The sequence below is a fragment of the Saccoglossus kowalevskii genome, chromosome 2 (genome assembly GCF_978046115.1).
Source record: "Saccoglossus kowalevskii chromosome 2, keSacKowa6.1, whole genome shotgun sequence".
Taxonomy (NCBI): domain Eukaryota; kingdom Metazoa; phylum Hemichordata; class Enteropneusta; family Harrimaniidae; genus Saccoglossus; species Saccoglossus kowalevskii.
Genome location: NC_140642.1, coordinates 21,877,832 through 21,892,379, shown reverse-complemented (window position 1 = coordinate 21,892,379; position 14,548 = coordinate 21,877,832). Strand labels below are relative to the sequence as shown.

Here is a 14,548-nt window from a genome sequence, read left to right as displayed (position 1 = left end):
TGATAGGATGGTTTTTGTTTCCTTTCTGCTTTTCACGTTTCCATATCTATTTTTTTAATTTTCAGTTGGCAATCAAAAATAAATTGGTGGATTTGGGAGCTTATGTTGGTAAGTGATCCATTGTTATCTTCTTCATGTATACATTAATAATGAAAATGGTTTAATTTAAAATAGCATATTGTTGTTTTTATATATATCATTTTTCAGCAGGTGGTTTATTCAGAAGCTGTGTGCTGACACATTCTCATCTTAAGTACTCTAGCATTTTTATCATCACCATTGCGAACCTGTAATCACATGTCATGTGCAAGTCATGTGATCTATAGCATAGAATCACATGATACAATATTGGTCAACAGTGAAATATCACCAAATACACATTGTATAATTGTAATGGTTTGTTTATGCCTAGATGATGAGTTACCAGATTATATAATGGTTATGATCGCTAACAAGAAGTCACAGCAGCAGATGACTGATGACCTGTCATTATTTTTGGGAAATAATACAGATAAATTCACAGACTGGTAATTCTACCTTTTTCAAAATTAATCCCGTCTTAAATTGATATAATTTTGAAAGTAACAATAATTATACCATACTTCCCTGATCATAAGCCCTGGGGCCTCAACTTATAAAATCGGGGAAAGTAAGGGGTGGGCTTATACTTAAGGACCACAGAAAAGATGATTTTTTTTTGGTTTAACATTGTAACCATCTTACCACCCCTGAAAAATTATCCAAATTACATCTTTCGTTTACCATCCCACGTTCAGAATATTACGTCTTTTTGAAAAAGAAAAAAGCAAAGTAAATCATCAGAGATTTCCACAACACTTTTATAATGAATAAAACAAACATGTTCATAAAAATAAACACATTTTATTACAATACCATTTACATACTGTCTGAATTTACGGTGTAAAAATAGGTAGAGTCTATGGAAAAACAGTTGAAGGCAAAAATGTTATCATTATCTTTTTTTCAAACATACGCAAACTCTTGATGCAAAGCAATGTCGGCCATGTTGTTTTCATCATGATTTGACCTGAAACAACATCTTTTGAACGAACATTAATTAGTCAAAATGCCGCACTGACAAAATTTTCGGATTATTGATGATGTAATTTTTTTAGTGCAATGCAGAAGTAAATTGCCACAATGTTAAAATGTGATCTGTTGTCACGTATTTTGACGAGAAAAGGAGATTTTTCCCCTAAAAACTATTGATTCACAATTTTCGGAAGGTACGATAACACCTTTCACCGTCTCCAACAGGTCGCGTTAAAGAATAGTTTACTCATTCACATCCCATTCACGATAACCTCAATGGACACGATTATTCAGAAAAGTAAAATGATGTCAAATGACCTGGTTTCACAACTGGTCGGTCACATTTTTGGCGTTGTGAAAGCTATCATTCAAAGAGATATGGATTACTTCAGTAGAGAGAATAGAGAGGGTGTGAGTACCAATAACGATTTTTATGCAATGAAACATGTTTCTTTAATACAAGCATATTTTAATAAATGTCACAGACACCTGGTAAAAACGCCCTGGGCCTATAATCTGGGAAGCCCTCAACTGTTAAATGTCTAAAATCAGAGGGGTGGGCCTTTACCCATGAAGGTGCTTATGATTGGGGAAGTACAGTAACATCAAAATACTGCATGTGTTGTAAATGTTTTGTTCACTGTATTTACATGTTTTATATTCTATATCTCTGGGGTTGACCATTAAAAAGTCAAGGTGTGGATTTTGTTTTCCAATCTTATCCATCTCCCCTCCAAGAGTTTTGAGTGGTCTATCCCTTAGAGAGATGTGGCAGTGCATGCATACCATAGGGAACATATAAACCCAAACTTGACTTTGTATGTCTTCAGTGTTGTCTAGTTTTTTGTATGAACATATCTCTTTGTCTACTATTAGGCTACATGGTGTTTTACATAAGCTGCAGACGGCGACCTTGGAATCATCAACAAAACAACAAAATATGGTTCTTGAAGACAGTCTTACTCAGGAGGAGGTACTTGTTCCACAAATAGAGCCTGCCAAGCCAGAACACCAGCCTCGCCAACATGAAACAGCAGTGGAACCAAAGGTCACTGACAAGTTGCCATCACCAGAACCAGTATCCATGTCAGAACCACAGGAAGCGATAATATCTCTCAAACCTGAGACAGATGATTTGATGGATGAAGAACTCAAATTTGAAAGTTCACCTATTCCAGTTGTTATGACAGAGCACAAACAGAAAGCGACAGTGCCCCCTACACAACCCAGGTATATGGCTACTGCCAGCACCAGGGTTTCATCTGCCACAACAACACCAGCAGTGAGTGAAGCCAAATTTGTCAGCAAGGTATTTATAAAGAAATTGTTTTTTCCATTAAAAAAGCATTTTTACCTTGCTCATATCAGATGAATAGTATGAGGGGAACACGTCTGTCGTTGTTGTTTCTGCATTCAAGCAATTTTTTTCTGATCATCTTCAAACTCAGATGTCTTGTTAATCAGTAGAAAATCTTGTCAAAGTTTACTTGTGGTTTGATTTGCTTATTTATCATCAAAGATATTTTGTTTGGGGGACTATCATATATATTCTTGAAAATCAAACATTAAGTAAGAGTATGAATACTTTAGCACTGCTGTTCATGAGAATGTCAGTAATTTACTCTCCAAGATTTTCTGCCATAATTCTGGCCTGTATTTTTCCAATATTCTTCTTAAATTTTGGAAATATAATATTTGGAAACTTTTATGCAATTCGTGTTTTATTTTATAAGGGAGCTTGATATTTATATTGTACATAGATACAATATGTTATTTTACAAGTACATTACAGTACATTTATTAGCCCATGTCTAGACACAGTGTAGAGGCTTATAGATTCTCTTTTATTAACTACTTTTTGATGGTTATGGAATGTGATACTGTAAAATACTTTATTTTCAATTGGATTTAATTTTCGCTATTTACGCTTCTATATTTCACAATCAACTCGTCAGAAATCAGTGAAAATAAATTCCACACAAAACACACAAAAAGTCTTTTCAGCAAAAAATTTATTCCAGCTAAAAAAATAAAGTATTTTACAGCAATCATGATCCATATGAGGAACACATGGATTTATTTTCCAAATTATGATGTACTGGATTACCAGGACCTTGATGTAGCTAAAGTGCAAACAGTCAGTCTTAGTAATATTTTAAACTGATGTTTTTGTATTTACCCATTGCCTGATGGCGCCATTGTATTCCATTCATATCAGTTATCTATTGAGGTAATCAGCAGACAATGTGTTAAGCTGCTGAAACTTTTGCTTGATATTTTTGCCTATGAATCCTTTCTCCGATTGCAGGTGCAGCCCGTTGCCAGAAAGCGGAGAGCTCCAGGTTCTGTGATTGGCCAGGTTTTATCCCATGATTTTGAAGATGACGATGATGACGTAAAACATATGAAAGCTGGAAGTGTCGCCAGTGTTGTGAGAATATCAGAAAGAAGGTAAGTATTTTTGTCAGCATTCCTTCAACTTGTGTGTCCTTTATTTCAGCGTTACTGTACTCGTCTGAATCGTGTTTTTTAGGGCGTGTGGGTACTTAGTTGACAAGCCTGGTCCAATCTCATTCAAACTTCACAAATACATCACATATCTTGGAAGACATTTGCACATCCATTCATATCATGATCCCTTTCAAGATTGCAGAATAGCACCCATTTTTCTGCTAAAAATTCATTAAAAATCGAGCGTTTCTGCCATTCCAGAGCCAGATCTTGGCCATGTATGGCCGACTATTGTTCAAACTTGGTACAAACATCAGACAATATGGAACCTGTCATTGTTTCTCAGATTGTTTCAAAATGGCCAATTGAATTTGACCTGCAAAAACTTTCTTTGACCTAACAAGTCAAGTCTAATAATAACTAAGCAGAATGCTGTACTGACACAATTCTTCCAGGATTTCTGAATATTATTGATTGCAATGCACAAGTGAATTACCATGATGTTTAAATATGACCTGTTAGCACCAGTTTCGATGAAAAAATGAAATTTCAAAAATTTTAAACTCACTCTTATCGTCAAGTCTTTTTCTCATTGTATTTAATTTCCAATTGCTAGGACAAGTTTACCTCCTTCAAAGCAAGCCAACAGAGCATTGGTTTTGAAAGCTGTCAATGAAGCACACGATTCCACTTCAATGATTGCTAGGAGACAAAGGTTAGTATTACAAGAATTATTGATACATGTAGCAGTTCAGAATCTCGGGTGATGATATCTTCAATTCTCTAATTTTGATGAATATTTTGTCATTTTTGGTAAAAAGTGATATTTTCGACTTCTTGCTGAAAACCACAAGTCTGATTGCTTTGATATCATATATATAGGTACTACAGGTAAACCTCTCTCGGACTTGTTCATTTCGTGATGATATCTTCAATTCTCTAGTTTTGATGAATATTTTTGTCATTGTTGGTAAAAAATGATATTTTCGACTTCTTGCTGAAAACCACAAGTCTGATTGCATTGATACTATACATATTGTTCATTTTCTAATGATATCTTCTGTTCTTTAATTGAAATGTGCATTCCTACACATCGAAGCTATCTCAGCCAACAGGCTGGCTGCTTGTTTTTTAATTCCTTCACAGGAAGCTTTTTGTGAGGGTCTTTCTATCTCTACTTGAACACACAAATTAAAATGGTATACATTGCCATGAACTTATTTTATTTTTCATATTTGTTAAAACTAAAAATTCTAAATATATAACATCTATTCATTATATTTGTGCTTAGTATGCAGATAACTGGAATTTTTTGTTAATTAAATTCTTCAGCTGTTCATATGTCCAGATGATATTTGTAATGCATTGCCTTGTTTATTGGCTGCACAAGGCCATTTTGCACACACAATGTTATGTTGATTGAAAATTACAAATAAAACTTCACAGAATAAAAAAAGCTCACAAAACTCATGGAAGAAATTACATGTATCACTATCCAAACTTATGAAAATAATATGCAAATTAGCTCTATTTTTTATCAATGATCATTAAAATGTACAATACATTGCAAATCAAGCACTGCACTCAATTAAGTGCAGCGATTTCAATAATATCTGACATAGCTAGGTTTATTCTCTTGCCTAGACCCTCCAACCTTAGTAGCAGACAAGCCAACAAAAACATTCTAATGAAAGCAATCGGCGATGCCCAGGAGTCTATTTCCCATCGTCGACCAGTAACTGGAAAACTTATACAAATTGTACGTCGAGTAGAGCCTTCTTCGACTGCCACATCTACTGCTGCTGCAGAATCCATTGGACACGTGTCGAGAACTTATATTCACGAAAAAGAACAGCGAGTGGCCACTGCCCCGTATTTGGAAGAAGAAAACCTGCAAATTGAGGAACTTGAAGTGGAAGAGAGTATCTCAGACAAGGAAGCGATAGAACAGAAAGATCATGTTAGATTCTATGTTATTAAAAAACAAGGTTAGTGTATCATCCAAAAAATTAATTAGTAAAAATTTGCCAGTGAGTTTGGTTATATTTTTTACGTATTTTTACTGCAGCTTACATTGAAAACAGCTTAATAAGTTTTCTATAGGACGCTGTATTTGCAATAAATCGTATGTGTAAAAATATTCTCTATTGCAGACACTCCTCCTGTAATGAGCCGGACAATCGCACGGGAATATGCCATCCCTAGTAGAAATGTATCCAGTAGTAGCCCGTATAATATGGATGTAGTAACAAGGCCTATCAGACATGGGGATCAGAGAATAATACAGCAAGCTGATCACGGTGATGATAATGTTGACGACGGTGACTACGATGATGCTGATAGTATTAACAGTGCTGAAGAACAAGTCGAAGTAGTACTGCCAATACCACAACCACCACCTCAACATCAGTTTGATGTTAAACGAGTCAGGACAGATTCATTTGAAAGCACAAGAGTTGTTCAGCCAGTGTAAGTGCAATCATGTTTTCTTGTGTTTGCAGTATTACTGCATGAATAGTATATTCATTGTCGCTCTAAACTTTTATTTACTTTCAAATAATCATCTATTCTGCATTTTCAATATAGTGAACGACCCAGAACTGTCAGTCCCAAGTTCATTGTCACGCTGGATGGCGTGAATCCTCCCTCAACTAGGAAAAAACGCTTAACAAGAAAAAAGCGAACACGTCCAACACTGATGATCCAACCAAATGTCGCAAACCGACCCGCACCGGATAACACCTTTGATGATGAGGGAGTCGGTGATGAACTGGATGAAGATGAGGATTATGAAGATGAGCAAGAGGATGAAGAGGATGACTATATGGAAGAGGCACCAGTACAGCAGCAGATGGTGCAGCCTATAGTAATACACAAAGTAATGCCCACACAAGGTGAATATTTCTTACATGTGCCCATGCTTTACCTACAGTGGTGCTCTTTTGTATAACTTCTAATTTACTGGTATTGCCCAGACATCATACTACTTTTATACTACCGGTACCGTTATGTGAAAAAGATATTGCTGTTATGTTCACATAAGAAACTAATTTATTCATTAACTGCATAAATTCAAAGAATTGAGAAAAAGTTTAATAAACATCAATAAATTTTTTTGTAAAAAAAAGCAAATTTTTCCCTTTCCCGTAATTACAATTCACAGTACATTCACTGTGACCATTCACATTACTATTATTTTCAAAAATAACAAGTTATTGATGAACATTTTGTTGTTGTTGATTTGTGTTTATTAGATGAAGAAATGCCTTCTGAAAGAAGTCCCCCAAAGAAATCTAAAATGGTAGAAAGATGTAAATTTTGGCCAACATGTAAAAGTGGTTCTGCATGTCCATATCATCATCCAAATGTTCCATGCAAGTGAGTGTTATTTTTCACATTTTTTTTGTCATAATATTGTAATAAACTGTGTTCGTTGTGTTTGTTTTTCAGATAGGTTCCAATGGAAATTATAAAGCAATGTGCATCTATTACAATGTTTGTGATGTATTCCGACTCATATTTACCATTACATATACCAAATTCATCAACTGGTGTGTAGTAAACAAATTGGGATTACGCACATGTGTTTACATGTACCATATTTGTTTTAGACTTGCTTGCAGTCTGTTGTAATTCCGATAAAAAATTCTTTGATAAATATAAATTGCGTTAAACGAGGGGTGAACGCGAAAGTCCTGTGACCGCAAAATTCCCAAAGAAATGCCGTTAGTTTAAGCGTCCTCACATTACCAGCCAGATTCTGGCTTGTAAGGGTGTGAGGACACTTACACTAAAGGCAAGTCTGTTGGGATTTCGCGATAACAGGACTTTCGCGCTCACCACTCATTTACGCAATTTATATTTATTTTTCAAGAATTTTTTATTGGAATCGCAACAGACTGCAAGCAAGTCTAAAACTGTTTGTAAATGACAGTGGTGTGTCCATGGTCAAACTACATTATATTTTGTTTTTTCAGTTTAAAAAGAACTTTTATTAGAGATGTGTTTCTAGAAGAGAAAATACAGTACATGTTTTTTAAATAAAAACTCGTATTTAAAACACCCTAATATTAATAATTTTTTTTTGTTCTCAAGGGCTTTTCCAAAGTGCAGATATGAAGACAAATGCCGATATATTCATCCAAATTGTAAATATGACGCCAGATGTAATAAAACAGATTGTCCATTTACACATGCCAGTAAGAGAATGTACCCACCCTTATATTCACCCAAACAGCCACCACCGGCGCCACCCCCCTCACCAGGTATGTAAACACAGTGAATTGTCCATAGTGTGTACGGTATTATCTACTGTATCTTGGTTTACTGAATAATTTGTTGATGCCCTTAGTGATGTCTAAAAGCTCACTTTGTTTTCGCTTTAATCAAGAAAGAAATATGATTTGAAGTACCTTGTTAAAGCTAAACTGTTTCTAATTTTTTAAAACTTGAATATTTTGTGAAACAAATTTGTCGATATAAAAGGAAAATCATTTAAAATGACTGCATATGTGAAAGAATTTTGGAAAAAATGTGAATACAAAATATTTTATCTGACATAAGCATGTGACGTATTTTCAGAAAACTTAATTCCAATAAAGACTTTGCTACAATGTATTTTAGTAGCGCATACATGTATACCCTTACATAAGTAAATGACAGAGGTGTGTTGTGTCCATGGCCAAATGACCCTGTAAACAAGAAATGCTATTTTGAGTTTGTATGCAGTTCTATTGGAGCAAATATGGTATTCCTTTTAAAGCATAAATGTTGATTTATATGTTGGATACTTTAATAATGTGTACAACATCGGTATACTGCAAGTCTATGATACCACCATAACTCTCTCTATTTGACAGTTATCAGACCAGCTGGCATCCATTATCCACTGACAGTATCATTGCCTCCACATCAAGTATTGTGTCGATTCTTCCCAGAGAATTGCAAAAAAATGGACTGTCCTTATTTACACCCAAAGGTTTGTTCATCTATCATTTTTGCTATTGATGTCACTATTTGCTATTTTTGACACAAGTACATTGTCAGAATGTACACATATATTCAAGCTATACGTTTGATAGGTTAGTGTAGTGGTTTTTTCATCATCATATGATCAAAATGTTTAGTTGAATCAAAGAAAGCTTAGAAAGAACTCCCAGCTGGAAATTGTTGAATTTTTGTGCAAATTAGGTAATTTCAACAGATTAACCAAAACTTGATCAGTTTTGCACATTATCACAAAGCTTCTATTTACCAAGATTTATTAATAAATCTGATGAGTGATTCTTGAAATATCAATGAAATAGACATATTCATACTTACATACACATGGTACCTGCAAAGACTTTATTGTATGCTTCACATACAAGAATCAAAAACAGAGTCGGCGATATCCTTGCTAAAACTGAACCTTTGTTGACGAAATCTATGGTACTTCCATTCAACATGCATAGACCTGTTTGATATTCAGATACAGTAGAAATATTTATTTTCACTGGCATTAAAATTTCATTATTTTTGATAGTTAAAGCATACTCAGCTCTTGAATATGGCAGGGATACAATGATTTTTTTTCTCCAAAACGTATTCGAAATGGCTGACTGGTGGCAATTTTGTTTTAACAAATGCTAATCCAAAGAAATATCTCTGTATGCTCTGTAAGCGATCTCATTCAACACAACTACACAAAAAAATGCACTAATAATCTGTCTCCAGTTTGCATCATGTCTGTCATATGAGTGCCAGTCTTAATGATAAGACATGAATGTATCGGTTGTCGTACCATCAGCAAAAGATGTAACACTACTGATGTAATCTACCATCACACTAATATGCTAACCACACCAAATTCAACAATTGACACATTTAAATAGGTCATTCTCTTTTTTCGCAATTGCATGAAATTGTGCTTTTTACACTAAATCTATGTTTTTGGGGAGGGTGTCTGGTGTTTAGCTAATAAGAGATCACTTATACCAACAGGGACTGTGTCATTTTCAATAATTTGTTGATTTTATGTTATTATTGCAGACTTGTAGGTATGGATTAAAATGTACACGACCAGACTGTAAATACCACCATCCAAAGATAACAATGGGAGATGCTTTAAAATGGGTAAAACCAAGTGCAAATCGGTGAGTTTCTTGCTTGTTCTTACCATGCACTGTTGTACGTGTTCTAGTGGCTATTGAAAATATGGGTTACTGGTAATCGAGTCGCATAAAAGCATTTGTATCTCTGATCTGTATTTATTACCATATTACTATGGTGATCAGTTGTATGGTTATAGCTCAAAACTGTTACAATCCATGTATTGATGGACTGCATCAATTCCACTGTACAGGAACATACTGGCTCAAATGACTGTGGACTCGTGAATGAAAGGAACACCTAATTACCAGCATCATCAGCAAACTGGTGTCTGGAGATCGTTATCAGATTAGGCCATCCCATTTTCAGTGGGGAGCAAAGATATTTTTAGAGAGTGATTGATATATAAATTTTCCATAACATTTGTTATCATTGTTGTAATTTTAATTTATCACATTTAAATAGCGCAAAACGAGAAAAAAATTAAAACATTTTGCTTAAAGTAAGGACTTGAGAGTGCGCCCCTCTCAGTAAATACTATTGCCTCCTTTTGAGAATGAGGTGGCCCAAAGTGTTTCAAATTGATCTCCACACATCAACACAGGCAATTCGTTAGCAAGTTTGCTGACGATGCTGGTAATTAGGTGTTCTTTTCATTTACGCGTCCACAGTAATTAAAAGGTGATTTTATGAGTATTGATCAAGTGGGGGTGGGGGGTTAAACTCGATATTTGTCACAGAGGGGAATTAAACCTAGCCAAGCTTTCTTACTGTGCCCACATTCTTTTAGACTAGGGTTATTTTATAATATCTCCATAATACGGTATACTGTATGTCCTTACAAACTCTTCAATGGTGTTTTTAATAAATAATACAAAATCTAAACTAATAAAAGTAATATAAATCAATTTCTACACACAGGTCAACTAGTTCCAGATGATTCATTGTCTTCAGAGAAACCTCTCTTTTCGTTAGCTGCCACGTATTTGTGAAAAAGGGTGAAAATGCTGTTTATTTCAGACAAGTTTTCATCTTAAGCAACATCTTAAACATGTTACACTTGTCCTATCAACTTGAAGAATGTAATTTACCAAGTCAACAGTGTTTTCTTTACTAAGGTTTATTTACAGAGTCTTCATACTTCAATCTATTCCTGGTTTAACAGTCTCTAGTGACTTTTCATAATACATGTACATTCTAACAGTATTGTACTGCAGAGAAATCACTATGTTAACATTTTGCAACTCAACTGCAGTACATTTCTTACCACTTTGGTGTAGATACTTAGATGAGTTATGAAAAGCTGTAGGATGTTTTTTTTAACGAACAATTGTGTAAGCCGTTTCCAAGAAAATTGTGTAATTGCATTATACCTTACTCCACTGGCTGGGCACACTGTTTGGAGGTTATTCCACTAGCTGGGCACACTGTTTGGAATTTATTCCACTAGCTGGGCACACTGTTTGGAGGTTACTCCACTGGCTGGGCACACTGTTTGGAGGTTATTCCACTAGCTGGGCACACTGTTTGGAGGTCACTCCACTAGCTGGGCACACTGTTTGGAGGTTACTCCACTGGCTGGGCACACTGTTTGGAGGTTACTCCACTAGCTGGGCACACTGTTTGGAGGTTACTCCACTAGCTGGGCACACTGTTTGGAGGTTACTCCACTGGCTGGGCACACTGTTTGGAGGTTACTCCACTAGCTGGGCACACTGTTTGGAGGTTACTCCACTAACTGGGCACACTGTTTGGAGGTTACTCCACTAGCTGGGCACACTGTTTGGAGGTTACTCCACTGGCTGGGCACACTGTTTGGAGGTTACTCCACTGGCTGGGCACACTGTTTGGAGGTTACTCCACTAGCTGGGCACACTGTTTGGAGGTTACTCCACTGGCTGGGCACACTGTTTGGAGGTTACTCCACTAGCTGGGCACACTGTTTGGAGGTTGACCTTGAACTTATTGTAAAACAGCCAATAGAATTAATTAATATTGGTAATATCCATATTTGCCTCAGTGAAGTAAGGGTGTATTGTAGAACACTGCACACATTTTTAATTGTTTTGATATGACACATGTAAATTGTGATGTGATACTAATCACATGTTCTGTATAAAGGCGATTCCAATGAGCAATTACCGTAGTTGTCCAAGTATAAACCCCTCTGGGAAAACGACAAATTGGGGGGGGGGGGCTTTATAAACGGATAAGAGTTAAAACTTCTCCCGAGCTATAATTTATGCATAAACAAATCGTTGTGTGTACGATACTAGAATGTCTTCATCGACTAGCATCGTCCAAAATAAATGGCTTGTTGTAAATTTAGAGGGGGGCTTATCCTCGGACAACTACGGTAGTACAACAAATAAGAATACAAGTTGGGACTTAATAGAGTCAGGATGCCTTTAATGAACTAAATTGGAGTTTAATTATGAATAAAAAATTTATGGGTAGTTATGTGCTTGATTTTTGTGATAATGTATAACGTATATTCAAATGCCCATTATTAAAATTAATTTGTTTTGCCTTTATAACTTTGCTGCAGTCTTTTGTTAGTCCCAATTCAGATGTAGCCCAGAAATGGGACGAGTGTTTTGAGTTCCACTCATTCCAAGTTCTTCAGCAGACCTACCTTGAGTGATTTTATTAAAAGGTGTTACAGTGACATAATTGTTAAACGTATACACATCAATGTGTCCTTGTAGTCAATATCATTTGACCAGTTGGTGGCCATTTTAGTTTCCAAATGAGCCAAGTAATGCTCTATTTGGTAAATTTGTATGCAAACTAACTTGGGAAAACTGGGACTTCCCTTTACTGACTGGTAACCAAAAGCGCATGTTGGAGACCCAGTCTTGTGCGCCTTCTTACGATGTAAATGTAATAAACTTTCTTTATAAAGAACTAGAACGTAACACACCATTGAATTGTTGCGATATGAAATCGTGTATTACTATTTTTTTTTTTTTGAAAACAAACATTTAAATGTTCACCTCTCCTATTTTCAAAATAATTGTTCATAAAAAAAGATGCAACGCTCAGTTCGATCAGAGTTCAATTTTAATTGTTACATTCAAAATGACTAGGTAATCGCTGTCTGTATGCCGATGCAAAGCCTTATGAGTGTGAAATATGTGACAAGCGTTTTATTGTTAAAAGCAGCATAAAAAGACATGACAGTACATACATGTACTGATGAGCCTTCATTACAATGCATTTTTCTGAATTTCAGAATTCCATCCATGTCATTATTTTAGCTAAGAATACTGTGATTCCAATGACTGAACATTTTCTGTTCTGATAATGTTCAAATCTTGATTTCAATGTTAAATCTCATCAATTTGATTTTAGTATATGTCTTGTACATTTAAAGTGAATACGGCTCTAATATTTATACCGGTACATTAGAACATGCTAATTGTGGTATCTGAGTTGGTCACAGTAAGGCCAAACATTTATTATCCCTTGTTTCGCGAACCTGCCGAATGAACAGGAGCCGAAAATGAAATAAAAATAAAATTTTATTTCAGCGTAATTTTTCGCGCCCGACAACTGCTAAAAAATATTATTTTTATCTTCATTTTTTTAACGTCTGTCGCATAACAAATCCAATTTGAATTTGTGTGCGAGTATCATGATCAAAGTACCAAAGTCTCGTGCAGATGAGAAACAAGGTTATACATGGAATAAAATGTTATTTAATTTCTTCTCTCCGATCAATGATCTCACTCACAATTCTTTGAGAATCACACAAATCTAATGGGAAAAAAGAATTAATTTTCAGAGTTTCAGAAATTTTACTCTTCGTTGTGAAGAATAAAGGTAACAAGGAAGGCTACAAAATTGAGATACAATCATTTCCAGAAACTCTGTCTAGAACTCAAGACGTGAGCACAGATTAGATGCAATGTTTGTTACAAAGGAAGCAAAGTTGGACTATCGCTAATCAAATACAACTAAAAGATATCAAAAGCAGAAACTATTATATAATATATAAAGGGGCATGTACATAATTACCTAAAACAAATGAAGTATATAAATAATTAAAAAATAAAGCCTTGTTACTGAGAAATTTAACAACATGCAAAAAAATAAAACAGAAAATACATCTATGTATGCATTCATATACTAAAACATTGTGGAGGTGTAAACTTATATAGAATAACAATGAGTATACAAATGTCAGTAAGACAATTTAAGTGCTTATCCTGGAATTTAAACAAAATTTTTATAGTAATTATAAAATTAGTTTTCAGCCAAATTTTGAAAAAATATTCACTAATAATGGGTGAGATTACACACTGCATATAAAATGTCCAATTTGGAAACTGGTATCGAGTAGTTTCCACAAGTAACTTGCCATTTTTAATTCTCATAAAAATTAAAGAGGTTTACATTATGTAATTTATTACGTACAACGTCAATTTATTTTATTATCACTTGTAGACCAGCTGACAGCATTATCGTGTTCAGAATTACCAGTTTATTCAGACAAGTCCGTATCATGCAGTAAGATCGGTTCTTTGGTAAATTCAGGTGTTCTCCTTTCCACCATAGAGGGCAGTTAGCACTCTTTGGAGGATGTCCAACATATATATATTTGGTTGTCCAGGATTCGATTCTCGAATTTAGATATTTTCAGCGGCTCTTCGACCACCGTTCTACACCAGTTCACACAGTGGTGCGCGTCTTAGCAACGTGGAACGTCTTGTGACGTAGCTCCGCCCCGAGGATACATAGCTAGGGTGATCTTGTTGCACTGTTCAGGGGAGTCTCAACAACCATCCCTAAGTATTGCTGCAGGTTATGCAGCTCTCTTGGTCGTGGTATACGTTGCGGGGCGACGAACGACGACGCAACGTATTAAATATCAAAATAGCTTAAGTGGCCAATAAGAGCTGCTAAACTGCTAAAACCGTTTTTCTGTATATTAAGTGTTTTGCCAATTTCC

The 14,548-nt window shown here is 35.3% G+C and overlaps 1 protein-coding gene across 1 annotated transcript in view; it reads left to right on the top strand.

Annotated features, from left to right (window-relative positions):
- LOC100368091 (uncharacterized) overlaps positions 1-14,548 on the top strand; it is a 34,120-nt gene that overhangs the window by 1,393 nt on the left and 18,179 nt on the right. The window contains exons 2-13 of the mRNA XM_085492870.1: positions 66-108; positions 413-527; positions 1,930-2,362; positions 3,362-3,504; positions 4,121-4,219; positions 5,149-5,492; positions 5,658-5,973; positions 6,091-6,398; positions 6,759-6,882; positions 7,600-7,769; positions 8,364-8,482; positions 9,535-9,638. Of these exons, the coding sequence (XP_085348996.1) occupies positions 66-108; positions 413-527; positions 1,930-2,362; positions 3,362-3,504; positions 4,121-4,219; positions 5,149-5,492; positions 5,658-5,973; positions 6,091-6,398; positions 6,759-6,882; positions 7,600-7,769; positions 8,364-8,482; positions 9,535-9,638 (2,318 nt within the window). The remainder of the gene's footprint in view (positions 1-65; positions 109-412; positions 528-1,929; positions 2,363-3,361; positions 3,505-4,120; positions 4,220-5,148; positions 5,493-5,657; positions 5,974-6,090; positions 6,399-6,758; positions 6,883-7,599; positions 7,770-8,363; positions 8,483-9,534; positions 9,639-14,548) is intronic.